The 24,933-nt window shown below is 44.4% G+C and overlaps 1 protein-coding gene and 1 long non-coding RNA gene across 6 annotated transcripts in view; one reads left to right on the forward strand and one right to left on the reverse strand.

Annotated features, from left to right (window-relative positions):
* The window catches only part of LOC129491317 (uncharacterized), a 97,572-nt gene that overhangs the window by 38,562 nt on the left and 34,077 nt on the right, over nucleotides 1-24,933 (forward strand). For 2 of the 4 annotated variants that reach the window (XR_010113917.1, XR_010113916.1), the window contains exon 1: nucleotides 12,695-12,834. The exons of 1 other annotated variant lie outside the window; for it this stretch is intronic. This is a non-coding gene — a long non-coding RNA (uncharacterized lncRNA). Of the gene's footprint in view, nucleotides 1-12,694; nucleotides 12,835-24,933 lie in introns of those variants that run through there. One more of the 4 variants, XR_010113918.1, reaches the window with a different exon arrangement.
* On the reverse strand, nucleotides 5,314-12,332 carry NUDT16 (nudix hydrolase 16). 2 transcript variants are annotated; one of them, XM_055295461.2, is made up of 3 exons: nucleotides 12,174-12,332; nucleotides 11,803-12,072; nucleotides 5,314-10,956 (listed from the first exon to the last, which is right to left on the reverse strand). In XM_055295461.2, the coding sequence occupies exons 1-3, from the start codon at nucleotides 12,309-12,311 to the stop codon at nucleotides 10,777-10,779; spliced, it is 588 nt and encodes a 195-aa protein (XP_055151436.1). In that variant the 5' UTR covers nucleotides 12,312-12,332; the 3' UTR covers nucleotides 5,314-10,776. The 2 variants fall into 2 exon arrangements, with proteins under 2 accessions (XP_055151436.1, XP_055151435.1); XM_055295460.2 differs by having other exon boundaries at nucleotides 5,314-12,072; nucleotides 12,174-12,318.

Genomic DNA, 24,933 nt, shown 5'->3' on the forward strand with positions numbered 1-24,933 from the left:
ATTCAAAATGAACTTCTATTTGGAGGCTTCTTTAGCTTCTGTAAGAGCCAAGACTTCTCGTGAAGCATGTGTTCAATAAGCATTTTACTGAGTGCTTATTGAGTTTACTTCATAAGAAACATACCATATGCTGGGGAAATAAAGTCATGTTCTAGTAGGGCCAAAAGCAATTTAAACACAGAATCCTGGACAATGGCATATGTACTATTGCAGAGTCAAACTCTGGTTGCCATGGTAGCCCAGAAGAGAGGGGGCAAAAGCTGCCCTAAAGGGATTATGAGTTTTGAAGGACAAGTCGGACATTACAGGGGCTCTTGACAAGTGGGACATTCCAGGAATGAACAGCATGTGAGTTGCACTTAATGTGATTAATGTTACTAAAAAGAGGATTGACGTTTTCTCAGTAATGTCTGAGAGCAAGATGCCTGATACCTATGGAGACCATGTGTCCAGTTTCAAACATTAAGCTTCTTTGTCTTAAAAATTGGAAGCACCTTGGCAGACCACAGATCTGAGTTTGGGAAATGAGGTATTGAAGCCAATATTTGAACAGATCTTTAGGTACAAGGTGTTGGATTCTCAGATAGGGGATGGGCCTACACATCATTGACATTTCTGACTCCTCACCTCTCAGACATCACTGCATTCCATGGGCTCTTTCTTAGAAGTCACTTAAGACTTCACCTGCCTCTGAGGTGAAAACGAGGCTTATCTCTTGTGTTTCACCCACTCTGAGACATCATTGATTGCAACATGCATTAATATTTTAGGTACCATTAAGAAAGAAAAATACTGCCATGGAGCCATAACATGATGTTTTCTTGCCAATTAAAAGGTATTTTTAAAATTTCCTCACATTAAAAAAGATCTTTCAGACTAATTTAGACATGAGCTTTTATTATAGATCACTTTTGTACATACACAGGAAATATAAGCAAAATAAAATGATTTAGATATCTCTAAAGCTTCTACACAGCATCCTTCTCTTTGAACCACTTCAAATTGGGATCGTAGGTGTTCGTATCTTTCTATAAAACATCATCCTCTGTGCCGTTAAGAGCCATGATTTGCAACGTTTCTTAAGAGTTCCCCACATTCGTCTCTTGGATTTCTTCCCAAGCTGCTGACATTCCATCTAAAACTTTTAAAGCCAGATTCAGCAAATATCAACTATGTCAAGAACAAAACCTGGCATCAATTGTAAAACTCATTCCTATTTCAGAGATTTTAAAGATGTGTGTCTTAGAATAACTGAAACAATGGTAAGCGAGACCTGAGGTTTCTTCGAACATTATTACGGCTTTAAAACTTAGAAGAAAGAAAGTCCAGAATCCAGAACTTTCCCTCTGACTTTTTACATGGCACCAACCTGTGTCCATCTGCAGAGGTTTCTAATGTGATTTGGCAGCCTCATGTCTGTCAGGCCCATGTGAGGTGGGAGCAGGATGACAGCTGCAAGTCAAGCACCGGAGCAAGACCTGCTGCCAAGCACTCTGATTTTAATCCTGTCAGTTAGTGCTTGGCTCCATCCTAAATGTATTCAGGGCTGTGACAGGGTCTCAGATCCAGTGCCTCCTTTTTACAACAAGGATTTGGGCCTGGCGGGGTGGGGCACGCCTGTAATCCCAGCACTTTGGGAGGCCAAGGTGGGTGGATCACATGGTCAAGAGATCGAGACCATCCTGGCCAACATGGTGAAACCCATCTCTACTAAAAATACAAAAATTAGCCGAGCATGGTGGTGGGTGCCTTTAATCCCAGCTACCTGGGAGGCTGAGGCAGGAGAATCATTTGGGCCCAGGAGGTGGAGGTTGCAGTGAGCTGAGATCGCACCACTGCACTCCAGCCTGGTGACAAAGTGAGACTCTGTCTCAAAATAAATAATAATAAAAAATACAATAAGGATTTGTGGACACCGTAGCAGATTGTATTTTCCAAAGATTGCCATAGAATATCTCCTGTCCCACACCATCTTCCAGAACTGTGCTGCTCCTTTATCAAGATTTGGAGCCCAGTCCTCCCACTCCTTGAATTTGTGAGTTTGTATCTAGTTTGTTACCAATGGAATATGGGAAAAGTAAAGTTGTGTGACTTACAAGGCTGAGTCAGAAAAGGCCATGCAACTTCCACCTTGCTTGATGGAACACTCATGCTGGAGCCCAGACCTGCCATGTAAGCAGTCTCACTGCCATAAGGTGGCCATGCTGTGAGGAAGCCCAAACAGACAACATGGAGAGGCCTGAGATGATCTGGAGAGAGACTACTGCTCTCAGTTGAGAGACTACTCAAGCTCCCAGCTACTCGAGCTCCCACCTCCATCTGACTGCAACCATGAATTGCTGTTATTCTAACCCACTAAATGTGGAGATGGTTTGTTATATGACATTGGTAACAGGAAGACTCCCTTTAAGGAGGAGTGTCGCTCCCGTGGAAGACAACTGCCTTAGGGACATTAAATCCTCCATGTGACTACCAAGTACACCAACACCAAGGAAAGGCTTCAGCTTCAGAGGCCAGCATTTCTCAGCCACTTACACTCACTGGGGTTCGATTACTCTCTCTCCCTCACCTCTTATCCTCTTCATCACCCCCTAAGTCCTGGTATAGAACATTTACATAACTTACCGTCTCTTGGATAAATAAGGAATAACTTCAGTTAGTTCTACAAACTGAAAAAAAACTCAAACAGATGATAGTTATTTCCCTATTCGTTATACCCCAGCTTTCTCGTTTGGGTCTCAGCTCCAGCATCAGGGTCTTCAGGGAAGGTAAGATAGTGAAAAGCTACTTCCTGCCCCACTTCACTCCATCCAAGTGGCCAGGGCTGCCAGGCCTCAATGCATGGGCAGAGCTACGTGTTGTGTGGGGTTTGAATCTTTTACAACTCTGGGAACACTTTTTAAGAAAAAAGAAATCAAAATTAGATATGAAAGTGATTTAGAATATAAATTCACAAATTACAACTTGAAAAAACTAAAAAATCCTACAATCATGAAAAAATCCAGAAAAATAACATAATTAATTACCTAATATGCTCTTATAGTATTTTTCTACCTTTTTTAGTTGCATACTATTTGATTAGCCTTCATATGATAATTTTATGCTATCATTCTACATATGGTGAATTGGAAGTTTATTCAGTTTTCCTCTAGGACGGTAATCAAACTGCGTTTTTAATTACTGATAGTTTAAACAGTTTTTTTTTTTGGTTTCACAACGTGTTATTGGTAACATAATGTAAAGTTTTAAAATTTTTGTCAAATGTTAAAAAAACTCTTTTTGTGTTTTTTTTTAAATTTTATTATTATTGTTTTTGTTTTTGTATATGAGCTGTAAGATTAGGAAGAATTTTCCACAGACTAGCTTCTGGCAATATTAATTTCTAGCCTCGTTTCCTTTTTATTATCCTCATAATTCCAGGTTGGATGCCACAGGGCATGCTTCTAACATAACATGGTCTCTGGCCCTGCACCTTTGTGTGAGTTCACCTGGCTTTGTTCTCCCCGCTGTGTGGTGGACATCAGGTGTTTGTGCTATATACTGCCTCCTCCCATACAGATCTTCTTCTCCCCCAGATCTTGATCTGGTGAGACTGGCAATCACAACTGTCCACCCTGCTGGCCACAGAGAGAGCAGAGGGCCCAGTCACACTGCATATTCCAGTCAGCACAGGGGATCCATGTGAGCACACGGCCCAGAGTCAGTCAATCAGCCTCTAATCTGATTTTGATCACTTGGGGCTGGGGAAGAGATCTTCCTTCAACTCCACATATTACCTCAAAATGCATAAGCAATTCCCATATAATAAACATATCCCAATAATGGGATAGGTCCCCACTTTCCCATGAGCCCTTTTTTTTTGTTTTTTTTTAGATGTATTAGGGCTGGTTTCTACACACTCACAAGAAAAAAATAGTTCCTTTTTATTATTTTTAGTCATTTTATGACCATAGAATACATACATGTTGTGCAAGATTCGAACAATATATAGAAAGGCATAACAGGAATATTTCAGAGTGTCTGTCCCTGTAATTTATTTCTAGTTTTACTACATGTGGTCCAGAACTTGGTATGTGCTTTATTATTTCTTAGAGGGTGACAGAAGACCAGAGGATTTACTGAAGTGATATATATATATATATATGCTGTGTTACATAGGTATACAAGTGCCATGGTGGTTTGCTGCACCCATCAACCTGTCATCTACATTAGGTAGTTCTAATGCTATCCCTCCCCTAGCCCCCCAACCCCCATCAGGCCCCGGTGTGTGATGTTCCCCTGAGGTTTTGTTGTTGTTGTTGTTTGTTTGTTTTGAGATAGAGCCTCTCCCTGTCACCCAGGCTGGGGTGCAGTAGCATGATATCGGATCACTGTAACCTTCGCCTCCCAGGTTTAAGTAGTTCTCCTGCCTCAGCCTCCTGAGTAGCTGAGATTACAGGTATGCACCACTATACCCAGCTAGTTTTTTTTTTTTTTTTGTATTTTTAGTAAAGACGGGGTTTCACCATGGTGGCCAGGCTAGTCTCGAACTACTGACCTCAGGTGATCCACATGCCTCGGTGGCATGAGCCACTGTGCTCGGTCTACTGAGGTTTTATAAGGTCCAATAAATGACTAATTTGCTAAATGTTTCCTGACCCTTTAAAATTATATTCACTGCTTGAAGTTACAGAGCTCAATATTTAAGCAAAGTACATTCATTATATTTTTGACTTTTGTGCTGAGTCTATTTCAAGTATGAAGACAATACTATCCCTGCATCATAAGATTGTTCTAAGGACTCAATATGTTAATACATGAAAAGAGCTTAGAATAGTGTCTGCCACACAGTAGGCATCCCTAAAATGTTAATTGTCATCAGCATCTTCCTTTTTATTCTTTTTTGATACTACATAGGCATACTTACACCTGACATTTTAACTGTCAACATTGATGAAAGTATGTTAGCACTCTCTTAATTAATACTATTTTATTAATTTCTAATAGACTTTGCTGTATATAATCTGAAATTGTTGATTATGTGATTACTGTGGATAATCTCTTGATCAATTAAAGAATTCTAGTGCCTTTGATATTAATATGATGATCTCTTACTTTTTTCCTGTAATTCCCTGGCATTCTTTCTCATCTTTTCATATTCAGCCAGAATCGTATTGTTTTGGTATGTACTTTGAAATAGTAAAATTTCACAAGTCTTACCATTTTCAGAAACCAAATCCTGCTAATTTCCTGAGCAGAATCACATTTTTATGCTTCTTTCTCCCTCCTCGCTACTCACTTTTACTAAAATAAATGAGAACCTGGGAACTAGCATAAAATCAAATGATTTATTGTTATTCTTTATAAAATAATTATTTATTATGCTCACAATATACATATTTCCTTTCAGATGTTAACATATTGTTTGATAGCCATCATTAACACAGTACTTAGCACTATAATTGTACATAATAGAAGCCACTGCCTCACAGCCAGCTCGCAAATTTCCTACAGTTTTCTTGTCAATCAGTTATTTACTTTGATTCATTCTGTACATTCCTGAAAAACATCTGTATGGTTTTCCAGTAAAACTACATGAGTAATATCCATGCTTTTGCACCTAAATGTCAATTTAGATAGACATGCAATTTGTGCTGTAGTAAGTGACCTAATACTCCTACCTTACAAATTTCCTTCACACAAAAAACATTCTGATGCTTTTTAGTTTTTATCTTTTTGTTCCCCTGAACATAGTGAGTACTGCCCACTTCTGGTGTAGTATCTTGAGTTTAGGGAAGTTTTCTTCTTGTTTCCTCTAAAATGTTGTTCCTGTTACATGTGTTCTGTTAGTATTTTCCTTCTATCACTTAACAAGACTCTGGATTCTCATCGTCTGATCTCTATATCTATTATATTCTCTTTGGCCATTTTCCTTGTTTTGCACTTTTTCTCTGGGTTCTAGGGGATTTTCTTAAGCCTGGTCTCCACATCAGAAGTACATTTTCCTGGAGATGATGATGCTCTTGCTGTTTCTAGGGTAATGTTAAGTTCTCTAGCAGAGAGATCCCTCTCCTTAAATTCTTTCTTGGTGTTGCCAGCTGTTCCCTGCATGTCTTATCTTTTCTCTCACCTCATTTCAGAGTCCTTGCTCTCTTTAAATGCACTGAGTAAATACCACTTCTACTCCTTGGAATGAATCTTCCAGAGCATGGTCTTTATCACGTGCATCTGGTGCTCACATCCTCTTCTATTTTGTAGTATTTCTGGAACAGACCTATGTTACTTGCTGTTAAATTAATTAGGGGCAGTTCTGCTCTTTTGGTTTCAAACAATTGGGGTCATTCACCTGTTCTCCCTTTCTTGTTTACCTGGCCTTTCCCTACATCCACAACCTAGGACTAGTGCTGGATAACAGAATGTTGTAAACCCATCAGTTCTGTCTTCTAGAGACCTGAAGAAGGTGGGAGGACTGGGACTGTGGGTGAGGGTCTTGGCTGAGTCCAGCTTTCTGTACTTGTTGAAAACCCCATCCAGGGGTTGTTATCGTGAGTGGAAAGAGGGAATCCTCTGCCCCTGCATCACCTGGGAATGCCTGTGGTGGGTACATGTCCATGGTGAGGGCACAGGCAGCAGCTCCAATTTGCATCTGTGCATCAGGATGAGCAGCACTTTGGTGAAAATGCTAGACACACAAACTCCCTCCATCTGGGAGCTGCTAGTGAGGAGCTTCCTTTTCTTGTTTTATGTCCTTCCCAAAGTCCCTTTGCTATTCTTGCTTTTCGAGTGTAAGAAAGGTTCCTTTGCAAGATTTCATCTCTGCCCAGCTGGCCCCTGTAGACTGCCTCTACCCCTAAAGGGAGCATGAACTGCCTCATTTGCCCAAGCCAGAAGGGAAGTGGGGAGAAGGCACATGGTTTTTCTTTGTGGGGGCCTTAAGTCCATGGGGGTTTCCCATTTTTCCTTTTTCCTCTGCCCTGCCCATACTCCTCTTCCTCAGAATTGAACATGTTATAAATAAAACCCCCTACCTGGCTCTTCTGTACTTCTCTGATAAGGGCCAAGTCCAGCATCTTTTACTTTGGCTCAAATTCTGATGCCATCCAATGATTTGTTTACAGACTAAACTTTTTCCTCTAGTTTTGACTCTCTGACACCCATTCATGATTCTATTAGAGATAAAGGTTTCAAAAACATTTCTGTGCAATAAACTGAAACTCATATAGGAAACATGCCTTCCCTCTTCTCTTCCCCTCCCCTTGTCTGTTTCACTGGCCGGCTCCCGGCTCTAAGGGTTCCGGTAACTAGGAAAGGAGGAAGTCACTGTTGCCTCATATGTTCCAGCCCAAAGCAGCAGCTTTGCCATATGCCAGGTGACCACAGAGGACTTTGTCTCAGGACAGGGTGGGGCTCAAAGTGTTTTTATTCTGCACCAGCAGAAAAGTGCAATGCCGAGAAGTGGGAACATCTTGCTGATTATGCTGAGAAAGGCAGAAACACATGTTTGTGGAGAGGCGGCTGGGCCACTCACCTTGCAAGAAACAAAATGTGCTGTGAAGCAGGAAAGTACATGGCATCCTGTCCTTTCATACCGCTCAATGCATCTCTGCAAGCTTATCCCAAGTGCTGCCTCATCTAATCTCACCACAGGAATCACAGCAACATTTCAGATAAGGAAAAGGAGGTCAAGGGCTTGGGTAAAAGTCACCACAGCAGTTAGTGGGGGTCAAAGATTGCAATGAGCATTTCTCTTCTTCCTGCCCCAGATGATTGGACTTAACAAGGCCAAGGAAAGCTTAAGTGGGTCATCATCCCTGGCTTTCCTTAAACATCAGCAGGGTGGGAATGGCTAACAGGAGGAGACACAGAGTGTGAGCTTGTATCACCCCCCATCTGCCTACCCAGAGACTGTCTATGTGAGATGAACACAAACCCCAGTACAGTGAAACACTTTTATGAAGGCTGTCTGAGAAGTAATCTACTGACTTGGAGAGTATGTTCAAGGGATCATACAGGAAAGTCATGGACTCTTCCCCACAGAACCATCTCCAGAGACCTAAATAAAAAGCAAATTTAATACAAATAAGTGGACAGATGAGCTGCCCAGTAGGCAGGCACTGAGAGACTGATCAGTGGGATATTCAAGCAGAGTGAGACAGTGCGGAACCTTCCAAGTGATATTAATGTTGACCTGGATTACATCCCATAATGAGTTCTGGATCCAGAATTACCTGAGGGAAGGGATCTGTTAGCAGTGCCATAAAGGGTCAGTGACTCTGATCTCCCAGGCGTCAGGGTCCCTTGCAGAGATGACTGAGAGCCAAGTGCACAAAGCACAGATGAAGCTGCTACAGGCTGGGACCCCGGGGGGCCACTGGAATGTCCATTTCCTGCAGCCTGCCTATACTGAGGTTTAATCTAGATAATGTTTGACAAAAGGGTCAGGGTGAGATTAGGAGAGGATAATTAACCTCTAGGAGTCTACCTCATTATACAGCTGCTCCCCCACTGGGTATTCCCATTCTTCTAAGACCAAGGGCTGCCAGTGGGAACCACATTGCTCTGCATTGAGCTTCCAGACCACTGCCCACCCTCCCTTCCTCAAAAGGCTCTCATCTGGGAGATGCTATCCTGTCATGCCTGCTTTCTCCTCTGGCAGGTGCCACTGGCCTTGTGGCCACTCCTCTTGTTCACCAAGGATGCTGACTCCTAGGTCACACCATCCTCCTCAACATCTGTTGGTTTCTTGCTTTAGCACTCACGTGGAGGCTCACGCTGCCCTCCAGCCTCGCCAACCCTAGATTTCACTTAAGGCTCCTCCCTTGCTCTGGCCAGCAACCCCAGGTCATACCCTCTATTTTGCCTTTACCTGAGATTGCTCCACCTCTCAATTTCCAAAGCACTCCTGTCTGGCTCAAATATACCTCCCTGCCCAACCCCTCACCATGCTGGAGTTTCTGTCTTGTCAAGACCTCTAATTTCCTAATCCCTCCCTAGTCACTTCTTGTTTTCAATTCTAGTTTCTTGGTCAGATTAAACCTTAGACTGCACATTTCATCACTACAATTTCTCCTGTGTATGTCTTCTGAACTGACCCATCTGTCTCTCAACTCCTTTTACTTCCCTGGCAAAACCCCAACACTGCAGTAAGTGTCCCCATCCCAGCTCCTGAATCCTGATGAGGGGAAGACAGGTGTGTGCAGAGCCCCACTCAACACACACACATCTGAGTGCCCAGCATCCTACTCTAAACTGACCATCTCAGAGCTCAGCCTTGCCCTGCCCTTCTGCTGTTTCCTTAATCAACCTGTTTTCCAACACCTAGGAAAACATCTACTTCATACCTTCTGAGAACATGCTCCACCCACATCTAGCTGATAGTCTCACTTCATTTCACAAAGAAGAGATTCAAACTCCTTCATCATTTCCCCATTAATTTAGTCATCCTAATCTCCTATACTTGCCCCTTTCTGTTTTATTGAGCCCTATGAGGCTGCAGGGCTGTGTCTCTTCCTACATAGGTCCCATCCCTCCTCCTTTCTCATGGGCTCTGCTCCTTCAGGGATCCTTCTCTTTGTGCTCCTCCCATCTCTCTCATCACACCATCTTGACTGTTGCCATCAACATTGGCATGCTCTACCTCCCATCTTAAACATGCCTTGACTCCATAGCTCTCTGTTATTAACCTGAGCTCCTTTAGGGCCAACTTCTCACATGTTCTACTCCCCAACTTTCCATTCACTCAACCACTACAGCCTGCCTTCCACACCACCCTTCCTGAAACTGCTGCCATCATAGTCAACAAACACTTCATGTTACTGAATTCAATGGACAGTTCTGCCTCTGTTTTAGTGAAACCCTCATAAGCACTCCGCATAGTCCACTTTCTGTCTTCTTTAACATGCCTGGTTCCCTCTGCCCAAACTTTTAGGGTTGGGCTTCCTCAGGGCCTTGTCCTGAGCCCTCTTCTTTTTCTCTCTCCATGGATTACCTCCTCCAGTCTATGTTTTCATACCACCTTTATGTAGATGAAGTGAAGGCAGGGTGGTGCTAGACTGGGGTGGGTCAATTCCCTTCTGATAGTCTCAGAGTCTCAGGTATCCCAAAGATGAAAGTTCTAGAGGAGAGACACCAGTCCTCACAGGTCTCATGTCCATGCTCAGTCCAAGGAGACCTAGCCACTTCCTTACCCCTCCTGCTCAGTTTCAGAAGAAAAGGATTAGGGATTGGTTGGGCTGCTCTCCCACCTTTTAAGAGCCAACTGCTTTGGTCACCACTCAAGACAAGAGCAAGTCTATTTTCAGGAAGCACAGGGGGTGCTGTGCTTCTCTATCCTCCCTAACAAATAGGCTAGGCTAGACCCTGGAGGGCAGCCATGGAGGAGTGTGGGAAGGACTCACCCTTGCTTCAGAAGCTCCTTGCAATCAGGGACCAGGGTATGGTGACAAATGCCACTTCAAGGTTAAACTGGACATGACCAGGGGAAGGTGTCAGGCTGTGTGTTGTTACAGATTGTATATTTGCATGCCTGGGGGTTACCAGGCTGTACGAATATAAACAGGGAGGAGGCAGGCTCTGAGAACCTGCCAGGGTGCCTGGGATGAGCTGTGACTTTTTGCCCCTGATACCATAAGTTGGAGGGTCCTCTGCTCAAAACATATGGTACACACTTCTCCTTCTTTTAATCTGGTATCATGTATCATCTCTCAGGTCCAATAAGAAAACATTCCCACGTCCTTCCCTCCCTCCCTAGTACCAAGGTCCTCATCTCAGTTTTCATGGGTCCATGGAGGGCTGCCTCTAGTGATGAGCTGGAATCTTAAGGCCTGAAATAGAGCCAGACTGCAGCAGTCCCAAGTCCTGGAGAGCTTCAAGTAACTGATCCCGGGCAGAGCCAATAAAGGAATTCTCCAGGAAGGTAGGCAGGCCTCCCACACCATCCCGCAGGGTATACAGGGGCACTCGCACCAGGCCCAGCACCTGTAAAAGGAAGGAGACAGGAAACACTGGGGCCCCAGGTGGCTCATTCTCTTAACTCCATCCTCTCTCCAGCAGATCAGGCCTCACCCCTTAATACTCCAGCAGAACCAGGCCCAAGGCTCACACCTCACTAAAGCCTAGTGGCCCAACCTTCTGCAGGAAAATGACCCAAAACATATTATCCAGCTGTATCAATTAATCTTTCCCATATCTGCTTCTAAACCTCTAGTGGCTCCTGCCTCAAAGATGTATTCATACCCTTTCACCAGTGGTTGTCAAAATGTGGTCCTCAGATTATTCGCATCAGCCTTATTTGGGAACTTTTGAAAACTGCAAATTCTCAGGTTTCCTCTCCCCCCGCCCCGCCACCAATGCAGGAATGCTGAGAGAAATCATTATTTTAATAAGACGCCCCGATGATTCTGCTACCTGCCAAATTTTGAGAACCACTTTCATACACAATCTATCTACTAGCCCTGCCTGAACTATCAGGGCCACATCTCCTACACAAGAAAAGCAAACCCCAAGAATAAAACCTAGGTTGCCACATCTAGATAATGTGATAATCTATCACACTGTCAGTAGGGAACAGCAGAGAGACATGGATGAGTGTGTTCTAGAAAGGATCTCTCCTGGTAAAGGGTGGGAAAGACCTTTACAGAAAGCCCAGGTTGGCAGTACTAATTCAAAGTATAGATGACCACAATCCCAACTCCACCAAGAAAACTGGGGAGAGGGCAAGGTCAGAGGGGCAAAGACTTTTCTCCTGGGATGCTTTCTTGGGGGAGAGAAAGCTTTGGGAGAAGAGGAAATTGGGAAAGGGACAGAGTGCCAGGCTGGTCCCACCTCCAGCCCGTGGTCCTTGGCGCGTGTTGCGCCAGCCTCCACAGCCAACAGCTGCTCGAGCGTCAGACGCTTGGCATAGAAGTGGGCAACAACGCGTGGCCCTGACCCGACGTGGGAGCTGCGGTAGTCAGTGCGCTCCACGCGGAAAGCGGCAGCCGCTTCGCCCAGCTCCTCGCGCAGCTCGCGGTTCAGCCCGTCCTCTAGGCTTCTGTCCTGCGTGTCCACGAATCCGCCGGGGAAGCCCAGGCGTCCATCGAAGCGCATCTGCATCTGCGGGAGGGGGAAGCGGGGATTGGCAGGGGCGCCCCAGAGGAGACCCCCAGAGGGTGCGGGGCTCAGGCAGAAAGTGGCCGGGCGCGCCCCCTTCTCACCAGTATGGCGTAGCGCAGCGGGATGCGGCCGAAGAGCATCCCAGGGTCCGGCGCGTAGAGGAGAGCGTGGCACGCATGACGCCAGCCTGACCCCAGCGCCAGGGCTTCGCCCAGCTCCAGCCTGCGGGCTCCGGCCATGGCCGGACTCTGCACCTCTGCTGTCCCGAAAGCCCAAGTGGGCAGAGGGGCGGGTCTCACCTCGGACCAATCCGAGCCTGGGCGGTGTCGCAAGGCCCAATCCCTGCAGGGATAAGGGGAGGAACCTAGGCGCCTTAGGGCGGGGCGCCGCGACTGGTGCGGGAGGCAGCTAATCAGGGCGGGGCTTGCAGACCGGGTTGAAGTCCAGGGCCCAAGAACCCTAGGGAAACCGAAAGCAGCCTCTGGGTTGGGCCTGCGGTGGGGCGGGGCTGGAGGTGTGGCCTCGCCCTAAACCTGGAGCAAGGCGGGTACCTAAAGGCTCCTGGGAACCAAAAGAACAAGTCAGGGAACTAGCTTTGGTTGGGTTCAGTGGTACACAAAGCACAAGGCCCTGGGTTGGGGTTAGGAGGAAATGAGACTTGCGGCGGGGCGGGGCTGAAGGTGTGGCAGCGCCCTCAACCTGGAGCAAGGCTGGTACATACGCCTACGTCACAATCTGGAGTCAGCTGGAGTGTCCCAGCAGGTAAGGAAGAGCTGGGGCTTGAGTGCTGGGATCCAAAGAAGTAATAACTACGTTTGGTTAGGTGTGGTGGTACACAAAGCACAAGGCCTGGGTGGGGGTTAGGAGGAAATGAGGCAGGGTTGGCCTCAGACACCAAGGCCTATCCTAAGGAAATGGGGATGGAGAGGCGCCATGGTCTAACAACTATCTTGAGTGGTGAAACTGAGGGGACTTGGTAACTGAGTGAATGGGGAAGAGGGAGCCCTGGGCTAGTGGTGGTTCCGAGTTTCCTGGATGTGGTGTCATTTTCTGAGAGGGGGAGAGTAGGAGAAGGGTGAGCAGTGATAAGTGTAGTTCTAGTCAGGAATTGGGGTGGCCATAGGCAGTGGGCAGCTGATCGTGGGGGTCTGACGCACAGGAAGTGGCACATGGAGAAGTCACAGGGCAGTGAGATTTTCAGGGTAAGTGTGGGGTGGAAGGAGCTGTGAGTGAAATCCTGTGGCAGGAGTGGGAGTGAGGAGGGGTGAGAGGTAGAAGAAGCCTCCTAGGCTTTCTAGTCTTTCCCTCAAACACCCTCAGACCTCTGAGCTATGAAGGAGGGTGGGTTACCCTACCACAAGGGCGAGAGCCTACTCAGGGCCTGATGCTGAGACGCAGGATCCCTCACTCCAGGCCAGGCCTTCCCTACCCTGCAGAGCGCCCCTACACCAGGTGTCAATACTGATTATGCAATAGAAAGCAGGAGGCAGCTGCTTGAGAGGGGCTGGGCATAAAGTCAAAGCCTGTAAGTGACAGCATGTGGTGGGAAAGAGTCCGGACCCACCCAGAAACAGGCTTGTGACTTTAACAAGCCACTTAACTCTCTTAGATCCCAGTAGCTCATCTGTTAAGTGGAGATGATACCAACCTATTAGGGATGTTGAGATATGTAAAGCACTTAGAACAGTGCAAGGCAGAAAGTAAATGTATCCATTCTTGGAGTCGAGGGTTGGGGCACACTGCTATGTGTTATGTTAAAGACCCAGGAGTTGGAACTGAGCCACACTCATCAAGGCCCCAGTGTTTCAAGCAGGGATGAAAACAGGCATCATTTTTCCTAGCTTAGTCTTCTGAGTTGCAGGTTTGAGATGCCAAATACTAACATCAGATGGGCAGATCAAGGTGGTAAAGCTGTAGGTGTGACACAATCCATGTTGGCCTGCTATCATTCTGGGGACTTGGAAATGGCCCTGGCTTAATGTTACACTCACCTTGCTGTAAAAGCTGATAGCAACTGCCATTTCAGGGTTCTAACCAGAGCAACTGAATCAGAATCTGCGGAGGTAATACAGGGACATATGTGGTTTTTCAAAGATGTTTCAGGTAACTAATAGCCAAGGTGGAGAAGAGGTGATCTACCCCTCTCCCCAGTATTTCAAAGGTGACCTTCTCTCCTAGATTAGCTACTTTTTTTTAAAGGATATGCATATTTTAATTTTTTTTTTATTATACTTTACGTTTTAGGGTACATGTGCACAACGTGCCGGTTTGTTACATATGTATCCATGTGCCATATTGGTGTGCTGCACCCATTAACTCATCATTTAGCATTAGGTATATCTCCTAATGCTCTCCCTCCCCCCTCCCCCCACCCCACAACAGTCCCCGGAGTGTGATGTTCCCCTTCCTGTGTCCATGAGTTCTCATTGTTCAATTCCCACCTATGAAGGAGAACATGCAGTGTTTGGTTTTTTGTCCTTGCAGTAGTTTGCTGAGAATGATGATTTCCAGTTTCATCCACGTCCCTACAAAGGACATGAACTCATCATTTTTTATGGCTGCATAGTATTCCATGGTGTATATGTGCCACATTTTCTTAATCCAGTCTATTGTTGTTGGACATTTGGGTTGGTTGCAAGTCTTTGCTATTGTGAATAGTGCCGCAATAAACATACGTGTGCATGTGTCTTTATAATAGCATGATTTATACTCCTTTGGGTATATACCCAGTAATGGGATGGCTGGGTCAAATGGTATTTCTAGTTCTAGATCCCTGAGGAATCGCCACACTGACTTCCACAATGGTTGAACTAGTTTACAGTCCCACCAACAGTGTAAAAGTGTTCCTATTTCTCCACATCCTCTCCAGCACCTGTTGCTTCCTGACTTTTGAACGATCGCCATTCTAACTGGTGTGAGATGGTATCTCATTGTGGTTTTCATTTGCATTTCTCTGATGGCCAGTGATGATGAGCATTTTTTCATGCATTTTTTGGCTGCATAAATGTCTTCTTTTGAGAAGTGTCTGTTCATATCCTTCGCCCACTTTTTAATGGGGTTGTTTGTTTTTTTCTTGTAAATTTGTTTGAGTTCATTGTAGATTCTGGATATTAGCCCTTTGTCAGATGAGTAGGTTGCAAAACAGAACCAAAGACAAAAACCACATGATTATCTCAATAGATGCAGAAAAGGCCTTTGACAAAATTCAACAACCCTTCATGCTAAAAACCCTCAATAAATTAGGTATTGGTGGGACGCATCTCAAAATAATAAGAGTTATCTATGACAAACCCACAGCCAATATCATACTGAATGGGCAAAAACTGGAAGCATTCCCTTTGAAAACTGGCAGAAGACAGGGATGCCCTCTCTCCCCACTCCTATTCAACATAGTGTTGGAAGTTCTGGCCAGGGCAATTAGGCGGGAGAAGGAAATAAAGGGTATTCAGTTAGGAAAAGAGGAAGTCAAATTGTCCCTGTTTGCAGATGACATGATTGTATATCTAGAAAACCCCATTGTCTCAGCCCAAAATCTCCTTAAGCTGATAAGCAACTGCAGCAAAGTCTCAGGATACAAAATCAATGTACAAAAATCACAAGCATTCTTATACACCAATAACAGACAAACAGAGAGCCAAATCATGGGTGAACTCCCATTCACAGTTGCTTCAAAGAGAATAAAATACCTAGGAATCCAACATACAAGGGACGTGAAGGGCCTCTTCAAAGGGAACTACAAACCACTGCTCAATGAAATAAAAGAGGATACAAACAAATGGAAGAACATTCCATGCTCATAGGTAGGAAGAATCAATATCTTGAAAATGGCCATACTGCCCAAGGTAATTTATAGATTCAATGCCATCCCCATCAAGCTACCAATGACTTTCTTCACAGAATTAGAAAAAACTACTTTAAAGTTCATATGGAACCAAAAAAGAGCCCGCATCACCAAGTCAGTCCTAAGCCAAAAGAACAAAGCTGGAGGCATCACGCTACCTGACTTCAAACTATACTACAAGGCTACAGTAACCAAAACAGCATGGTACTGGTACGAAAAGTAGATCAATGGATTAGCTACTTTTAAGGATTTAGGGTTAAACATGCGCTTTCCAGATCTTCAGGCTATTCTTTCTTTCCTGGTTGCTTGAAGAGACTTTTAAAGATGGACTCAACTATTTACAAGGCAACATGAAAATCCAGAAAAATCAAGGCAACAGCTATACAGGAATTAATGCTTTGGAGACCAGAGCTTTTTCTGGATGAAGAAAATGGAAGCCCATAAGAACCCCCAACCTTGCCATCCCTTTCAAATCTCTCTCTGCCTCTGCCCTACCTCCCCACCCTTGCCAACCATCCCCCATTCACTATCCTGAGGTAGAATGCCCAGGACTGAAGGCTGGAGGTAGAGGGCTGAGCAGTGTACCTAAAAAGCTGCTTCAAGTTCATAATGGTACGCAGAATCAAAAATAGCTCTGTGGTAAGTCTGGGGGGATGATAAGGAACCAATTCATTTTTAAAATAATGAGGAAAAGAATTAAGCATTTAAATTTATTTATTTATTTATTTATTTGAGATGGAGTCTTGCTCTGTCACCCAGGCTGGAGTGCAGTGGCGCAATCTCGGCTCACTGCAACCTCTGCCTCCCAGGTTGAAGTGATTCTCATGCCTCAGCCTCCCTGAGTAGCTGGGCTTACAGGTGCCCACCACCACGCCCAGCTAATTTTTTTGAGTAGAGACAGGGTTTTGCCATGTTGGCCAGGTTGGTTTTGAACTCCTGACCTCATGTGATCTGTCCACCTTGGCCTCCCAAAGTGCTGGGATTACAGGTGTGAGCCACAGCGGCCAGCCCATCCTGCCTTTTTTATATGGGCTTTTCCTCAGGGCTACTAAATAGTTGACGAGAGGAAATTTTATAAGTATTCTAGCTAATCAAAGAAGAAGGAGCCAATCAAAATTTTACAATTTTTTTAAACTTTAAAGAATTAATGGATCCTAGGGAATGATCATCAATGGTTGCTAAAATCATGACAAGGCAGCCAGTTACTGTGCACTTCATGGCAGAAGAATACATCACCTCCTATTAATTTTTCTTGCACAAAATTGAAGTTGAATCTCAACCTAAATATCAATTATAAGAAATATAAAGGTGCCCCTTTTTAAAATATCAGGAAGAGACTAGAATGATCCATGTAATAGTGGATTTGAGTTGGAGACATCAGTATTAACTCATGTTTAACTTAATATAGCTACATATGTTTATATAGGGAAATATTTGTAGATATGTACACACCTGTTTTATAAAGTCACTAATCTAATTTGTGAGGCCCCTGCCCTCTTGACCTAATCACCTCCCAAAGCCCCTACTTCCAAATGCCAGTAAATTGGGAGTTAGGATTTCGACATATGAATTTAGGGGGAATAAAAATATTCAGTCGATAGCAATCATGAAATACAATGAAAGTCTGAGAAACTCTCACAACAAAGACTAGCCTAAGGACACATGACATGACTCAATGGATTAGATAAATCTGAATAAGGCATAGACTTTGTCTAATGATAATGTATCAAAATTGGTTCATTATTGCAAGAAATGTTCCATAATAATGTAAGATGTTAATTATAGAGTATGTTAGGTGTAGTGATGGGAACTCTAGGTACTATCTCCACGCTTTTCCTGTAAATGTAAAAAACTTTAAAAAATATATAGAGGAGATCTCAGTATATTGCCCAAGCTGGTCTCCAACTCCTGACCTCGAGCTATCTTGCCACCTGCACTTCCTAAAATATTAGGATTACAGGCGTGAGCCACTGCACCTGGCCTGCAAATGTAAAACTTTTTTAAAAGTTTGTTTTTAAAACACACGAGGATGCAATCAGTAAATCCTAGACTGAAGAAAGTTTACAAGAAAAATGACCTGGTTTCATTAATAAATGAATTACAAGGGAAAAAGAAACATGGTAGTAGACTCTATACATTAAAAGAGATTGAGGAGACATATCAATTGAAGCAACTGGGCTTTATTCGAATTTGAACAAACAAATTCAAATAGTGAGAGACATGAGAATACTGATTGGATATTTTATATACAGGAATTATGGATGATTGAGATGTGATAGTGTTGTTGCTATGTTTCTTAAAAGAGTTATCTTTTGGAGATACATATATTTGAATAAAGTTTTGCATTGTACAAAACTCTCTCAATGAGAGGATCCCCTTTGGTTCAGGAGAGGGAGAGAGGTAAGAGTGTAGTCTCACTTTTTAGGCAGGAAGAAAATGACAGCAAACATCTGCCATCTGACAGTTATTTTTAAGCCATTCCAGTTAATCCTCATGAAGTTTTCCAGGTGCTTTGAGTGCAGAGCCAAGGTTGAGAACTACTAATTTAGAAGACTGTACCATGGTGGGAGTGGGGAGGAGATGCCGCCAGCAGAGAGCTATGAGCTAGAGGCTGTAATTTTACCCAATTACTTCCTGAAAGTGCTAGATACTGTTGCATATTATTATTATTATTAAGCATTCACATAAGCTAAAATCCCATTCAGGAGCCTTAAAGGAGGTGCATTTTCTAGAAGCTAACACTGTTTTTGGTTATTTGCAGGTATAGCATCAAAACTACACACTGCTCTGTTATCTGGAGTTCATTAAGTAGATCTATTTCACACTATCAGGACAGAATTTTTCAGACACCTGAAGCTCCATGCCTAGACCTTTTATTTATTTATTTGTTTATATTTATTTATTTATTTATTTATTTATTTATTTATTTATTGAGGCAGAGTCTTGCTCTCTCGCCCAGGCTGGAGTGCAGTGGCGTGATCTTGGCTCACTGCAACCTCCATCTCCCAGGTTCAAGCACTTCTCCTGCGTTGCCCTCCCCAGCAGCTGGGATTACAGGCGCCCGCTGCCATGCCTGGCTACTTTTTGTATTTTAGTAGAGACGGCGTTTCACCATGTTGGCCAGGTTGGTCTCAAACACTTGACCTCGTGATCCGCCCACCTCGGCCTCCCAAAGTGCTGGAATTACAGGCGTGAGCCACCGAGCCCGGCCGCCTAGACCTCTTTAACTGAATACCCACAAGCACCCCAAACTCAAAACACCCAGAAATGAACTCAGTATTTTTCCCACCGCCCGATCTGCATGTCTTCCTGTATCCCCAGCTCTGTGAATGACCTATCTCTTGCCCAGTCACCCGTGCTGTAAAACTACCAGTCCTCACAGACTACTCCATCACTCCTCTACCCATCCAGTCAGTCCTCAATTCTTTCTCATGATCTCCCCTCAGGATGTCTTGACTTCATCAGATGCAAGTCAGGCCTTCATCTTTTCTCACCTGGACAAACATCCTGCCTTTCTGTCCTGCCTCCACTCTCACCCTTTTCAAACCTGCTCTCCACCTAGTGCCATGATATCAATAACTTTGCATGTTCATCAATGACTTTGCAGTGGCTGCCCCTAAATACAGCACACAGCAGAGCAAATGTGACAGCATATATCTGAGCTTTGCCTTCTGTGTTGGTGATGTTTTGCTGAAACATACTGTAAAATGTGTTAACACCATCACAAGAAACATTCATTATTTCACAGTATCTGTAGGTCAGGAATTAAAAGGGGGTGGTTCTAGCTCAGAGTTTCTCATGAGGTTTTAGTCCAGATGTCAGCCAGATCTGTAGTCAAACGTAGGCTTGACCAGGGCTGGAGAATATGCTTCGCATAGCTCACTGACACAGCTGGCAAGGTGGTGCTGGCTGTTGGCAAAATGCCCCAATTTTTTATCCCATAGATCTCTCCATAGGGTTGCCTACACTTTTGTTTGTTTGTTTGTTTGTTTGTTTCTTTTGAGACGGAGTCTCACTCTTTCACCCAAGCTGGAGTGCAGTGGTGCAATCTCGTCTCATTGCAGGCTCCGCCCCCCGGGGTTCACGCCATTCTCCTGCCTCAGCCTCCCGTGTAGCTGGGACTACAGGCGCCCGCCACCTCGCCCGGCTAATTTTTTTTTGTATTTTTAGTAGAGACGGGTTTCATCGTGTTAGCCAGGATGGTCTGGATCTCCTGACATCGTGATCCGCCCGCCTCGGCCTCCCAAAGTGCTGAGATTACAGGCATGAGTCACCGCGCCCGGCTGCCTACACGTTCTTACAACATAGTGGCTGGCTTCCTCCAGTGTGGGTGATACAGATGAAATCCGTGTGTTTTATGATCTAGTCTCAGAAGTCACACACCATCACTTCTGCATTATTCTGTTGGTCACACAGGCCACCCCGAGGCAGTGTGGGAAGGATCTACACAGGACGTGAATACCAGAAGTGAGAATCACTGGAAGTCATGTTGGAGGCTGGCCACCATCCCCTTCTCTCTAAACCTGACATTATCACTCTCATATTTCGTGTTCCACCAGCACCAAAAGATTTCAGATTCCCAGAACCTATAGGGCTGTGTCTTCCATCTTTGTGTTCCTCATGCCTGCAAGATCTTTTCCTCCCTTTTATTTGTCTGGTGACAAATATCATTCAAAATTGTGTGCCTATACTTAGTGCCTGGTACAGAATGGGAGCTTAACACATGTTGAGCTGAAATCCAAAGAATAGAATTAGAAGGGATAGTTCAGGTAGGCTCCATGCTGTCATCCCACATTACCTTGAAATATGCTGAAGGCCAGGAAAGTCAGAGTTTGTGGCTCACCTGGGCCATATTGAAAAAGGGTATCCATATTTTTTCTAAGAAGCCACTGAATAATTTAACTGGAGACAAACTTCCTCCAGATTTATAAAAATCAATGCCAGAAAGAAAAAAAAAAAGCCCAAGGATTTGATTTAAAAAAAAAAGTGTTGGAGGAGGAATAAAGAGAGTGATGTCAGGAGAAGGAAGACATGTTGGTTAGCTTATTGACATAATAATGCCACATAACAACCAACCACAAATACTGAATAGCATGCAGCAAGAAATATGTATCTCTTGCCTGGGAGTTTGTACGTCACCTGGAGTGGCTCTGCTTTGCTCTGCAGTGGCTGAGATGACTTTGTGTCACTCTATGGGTTGGCTGGGGTGGCTGTGTTCTGTCTCTGTCATCCTCCCATGATAGACAGGCTGGCTGGTGATGAGGGAGATGCAAGAGAACATATCCAACTGCACCGACACGTTTCTAGCCCCTTAGTACATTCCTCAGCCAAAACAAGTTCCATGGCCAAACTCAGAGTCAAGGAGTAGGGAAATATTGAGAACTACAAAGTTATAAGGCAATAGTCAGGGGTTTAGGGAGGGGTAAATTGGGACTAAAAATTCAAACTATCAAAGTGGGAAAAGCCACAATATTTTGGGAAGAAAAAAGAATGTTTCTAGCTGTTGAAAGATTGTCTCCTGAACTAAACCTAAAAATCTACTTTGAAAATATTCCTACTGGGGCCAGGTGCAGTGGCTCATGCCTGTAATCCCAGCACTTTGGGAGGCCGAGGCAGGCGGATCACCTGAGGTCAGGAGTTCAAGACCAGCCTGGCCAGTATGGTGAAACCCTGGCTCTGCTAAAAGTACAAAAAATAATAGCCAGGTGTGGTGGCACGTGCCTGTAATCCCAGCTACTCAGGAGGCTGAGGCAGGTGAATCGCTTGAACCCGGGAGGCGGAGGTTGTGGTGAGCCGAGATCGCACCACTCCACTTTAGCCTGGGCAACAGAATGAGACTCTGTCTCAAAAATAAACAAATGAAATAAAGAAAATATTCTTATTGGTGTCAAGTTTTCAATTCTGTATAAATGTTAATAACTATGGTACTCCTAGTGAATATTTGTGTATTATTTTATAATGTATATTTGTTGAACCAAATTTCTGAACTTCCTTCTAAAGTTAAGGAAAACTTGAGCATCCTAAGATTTCTGGCAATGATGAACACTGTGGCGTTTCAGATTCATGAAGTGGGTTGAGGCACTGAAAGAAAGCAAGGCTGGTCTGGAGAGTCTACTGACTTGCCTTCCAGAGCTGTCTTCCTCATGGTTCTGTCAGCTCTTAGCTGGCTCTCAGCTAATTTCTTGTCAAGTGCTAGCTGAAAATGGCTAAAAGTGTTTATCTTTCAGGGTGCATTTGGATGGTAATTATAGAAGCCTAGAAACCTAAGGAAGTCTTCAGGGATGAATCTCCAATGGTGGAAGATGAGGCAGCTTGATAATACATTTAATGATTTTTTTCCTCAAGGTTGAGAACATTTTATGGCATTTAAAGCACTTCTGCACATTAGGCTGAATCACACTGGCAATTTCATGTGATTCAACCTATTGTATTATTTATTCTTTACAGCAATCTTCAGACACAGGCAGGAAACAGATTCAGAGGAAATCACTTACTTGCTTTAGATCACACAGTAAATGGTAAGAGTAGGCCTGGAATCCAAGTCATCTGCTATCAAGTTCAATTTTTTTCCTTACACAGGTGTGGCAGAAGTACTTGAAAACTTTTTTTTTTTTTTTTTTTTTTTTAGAGACAGAGTCTTGCTCTGTCGCCCAGGCTGGAGTTCAGTGAAGCAATCTCGGCTCACTGCAAGCTCTGCCTTCCGGGTTCACGCCATTCTCCTGCCTCAGCCTCCTGAGTAGCTGGGACTACAGGCGCCCACCATCACGCCCGGCTAATTTTTTTTTTTTTTGTATTTTTAGCAGAGACGGGGTTTCACTGTGTCAGCCAGGATGGTCTCGATCTCCTGACCTCGTGATCCGCCCGCCTCGGCCTCCCAAAGTGCTGGGATTACAGGCGTGAGCCACCGCGCCCGGCCTAAAACATTTTTTTGCTCTGTGTCCACCCGTGCCTCTCTCCTTCCCCCAGTCCCACACCTTCTCCTTCTCTTTGCCTGTTTCTGTTTATCACCTTAGTGGCCTGGCCCCATTCCCTTCCGATACACTAGCTAGTGAACCCATCATCTTGAAAGAGGAATGTGGTATATTTCCCCCTGTTGAGCTACTGCTTAATTTGTCAGCCTCCTTTACTCTGAGCCCACTGTGTGATGGCTGGACTCTTATAATATACCTAGGGCTTTGCTCCAATTTCAGCCCCAAAGACATTAAATAATTAACTTCCAGCACTCTCCTTTGTGTGCTTTATCTCTGCATCACCCAAAATAGCTGGTGGCATTTCCTCTGTATAAATAGAAAGCAGAAAGGTCAATTGGCAGTTTTGAAATATATATGTATATATTTTTTTACAAAGCAGCAAGCTAGCAGGGTCCCTTTATTTGCTCATACCTGTGACTGTTTCATAACAAGAAACTTCCTCGTTTAACTCCTTAGTCAATTTCCCCCATCATCTTGCAGTTGGATCGTTACTAATACAATTTGAAGTGGTTCAAAATTAAGACTGAGTAGAGCTGAAAGAGAAAGCATTTTCTCAGTGGTGATAAGTAAAAGATTTAACATTCAAGTAATGTTAAATCTTGTTCCCCACTCCCACCCCAGTGAACCAAATGAAAGTAAACTTGAGTGAGCTTCTCCTTAGAGGCATGGAGCTATGATTCAAAATGATATTTCTTCCTAGCTCTTTTTTCTTTTGAGCCTGATGAAGTGCATAACACAAATCCCTGGAGAGTAAGCTGTTTTTAGTCTGCACCTGTCTTCTAAGAACCATGTTCTGAAATGCAAGATAGGAATGTGAATCTGTTTGTGAAAGACACTATTTGAAAATCTAGCTATTTCCTCTTAGAACCCAGCACACCAGTTTTGTCCTGTTCTAATGTTATAGAAACCATCAACAAGAAGATTCAGCAATTTTTATTAACTGGGGTTATATTATGGTCCCCGCTCTTCCAGTCATATTTGCAATCTGGTTGGTCACAAAAGGGCATGTGAGCTCTGGGGAGCATTTTCTGGGGTGAGGTCTCTTCCCTGTTAATGTGATGGCAATTTGCATGCCCGCTGTCAGCGGCAGTGTGGTCACATGCCCCCATCATCCTTGGTTTCCCAGGGCAGACCTGATTTTCAGTGTTCTACCATGGCAACAACCATGGGTCATAGATTTTGACCTGGGAAACACACCCGAGTTCCAAATTCTAAAAAGTCTCAGATCCCACCTCCAGAAGCCAGTATTTGAGGTCTGCTTTTCCTGCTGCAATCACAGGGGCTATGAGAGCACAGACATGCTCCTGACCCCCAGCCTCCCAGCCAGGAATAATTCTCCAGTATGCAGGGAGGGAGGGTGAGAATGAGCATCGTTAGCTTTGGGAAGAGGCAGAATGAAGATTTGTGCAGCCCCCAAAACCTCTCCATAGTGTAAGGGAGTTGTGGGAACTCAGAAGAGTGATGTTCATAACCCTTGAGCACTAGAGAAATTGTGGGTTCACCTGGGTGGTTCCTTTGGTTTCTTGGCAGGGATAGAAGTGGAGCCACAGGATAGAGCATTAGGGCACAGTGGCCATGCCCCTTTGTCCTTAAAATAAGCCCATTAAGTTCTCTAAAGTTATTCACACTGACTCCCCTACCACTCCACCCCAATCACTACTTGTTTATATTCGCTGTGAAGCAGTTGAAGTCTTTGGACCCTTCTTTGAAGTCCTCATACCACCTTCCAAGATGTGAGATTAATTAAGCCCCCAATTAAGAGCAGCCAAAACACTGTTCCAAAAAGAGGGAGGGAGAGAAGAGAGATAACAGAAAGAAAGGTCTTGAACAACGGTTCTGTGTGGTACCAGTGGCATTGGCACCACCTGGAAACGTGTTAGAAACCCTGACCTCTTGAATCAGAAATGCTGATGATGGAATCCACCAATCTATGGTTCAACAAGCACTCCAGGTGATTCGAATGCATGCTCAGATGTGAGAATCACTGGTCTAAAAGAGTGCATCATGCAGGAAGCGCAGCACCACTGAAAACAGGTTAGTAAGATAAAG

Source organism: Symphalangus syndactylus, chromosome 10, assembly GCF_028878055.3.
Source record: "Symphalangus syndactylus isolate Jambi chromosome 10, NHGRI_mSymSyn1-v2.1_pri, whole genome shotgun sequence".
In the NCBI taxonomy this organism is placed as follows: domain Eukaryota; kingdom Metazoa; phylum Chordata; class Mammalia; order Primates; family Hylobatidae; genus Symphalangus; species Symphalangus syndactylus.

Excerpts from the sequence above, each read along its gene's own strand:
- NUDT16 (XM_055295460.2), bottom strand. The coding sequence starts at position 12,311 with ATGGCCGGAGCCCGCAGGCTGGAGCTGGGCGAAGCCCTGGCGCTGGGG. Across the intron at positions 12,073-12,173 it reads CGCTGCGCTACGCCATACTG|ATGCAGATGCGCTTCGATGG; the intron begins GTGAGAAGGGGG and ends CCCCTCCCGCAG.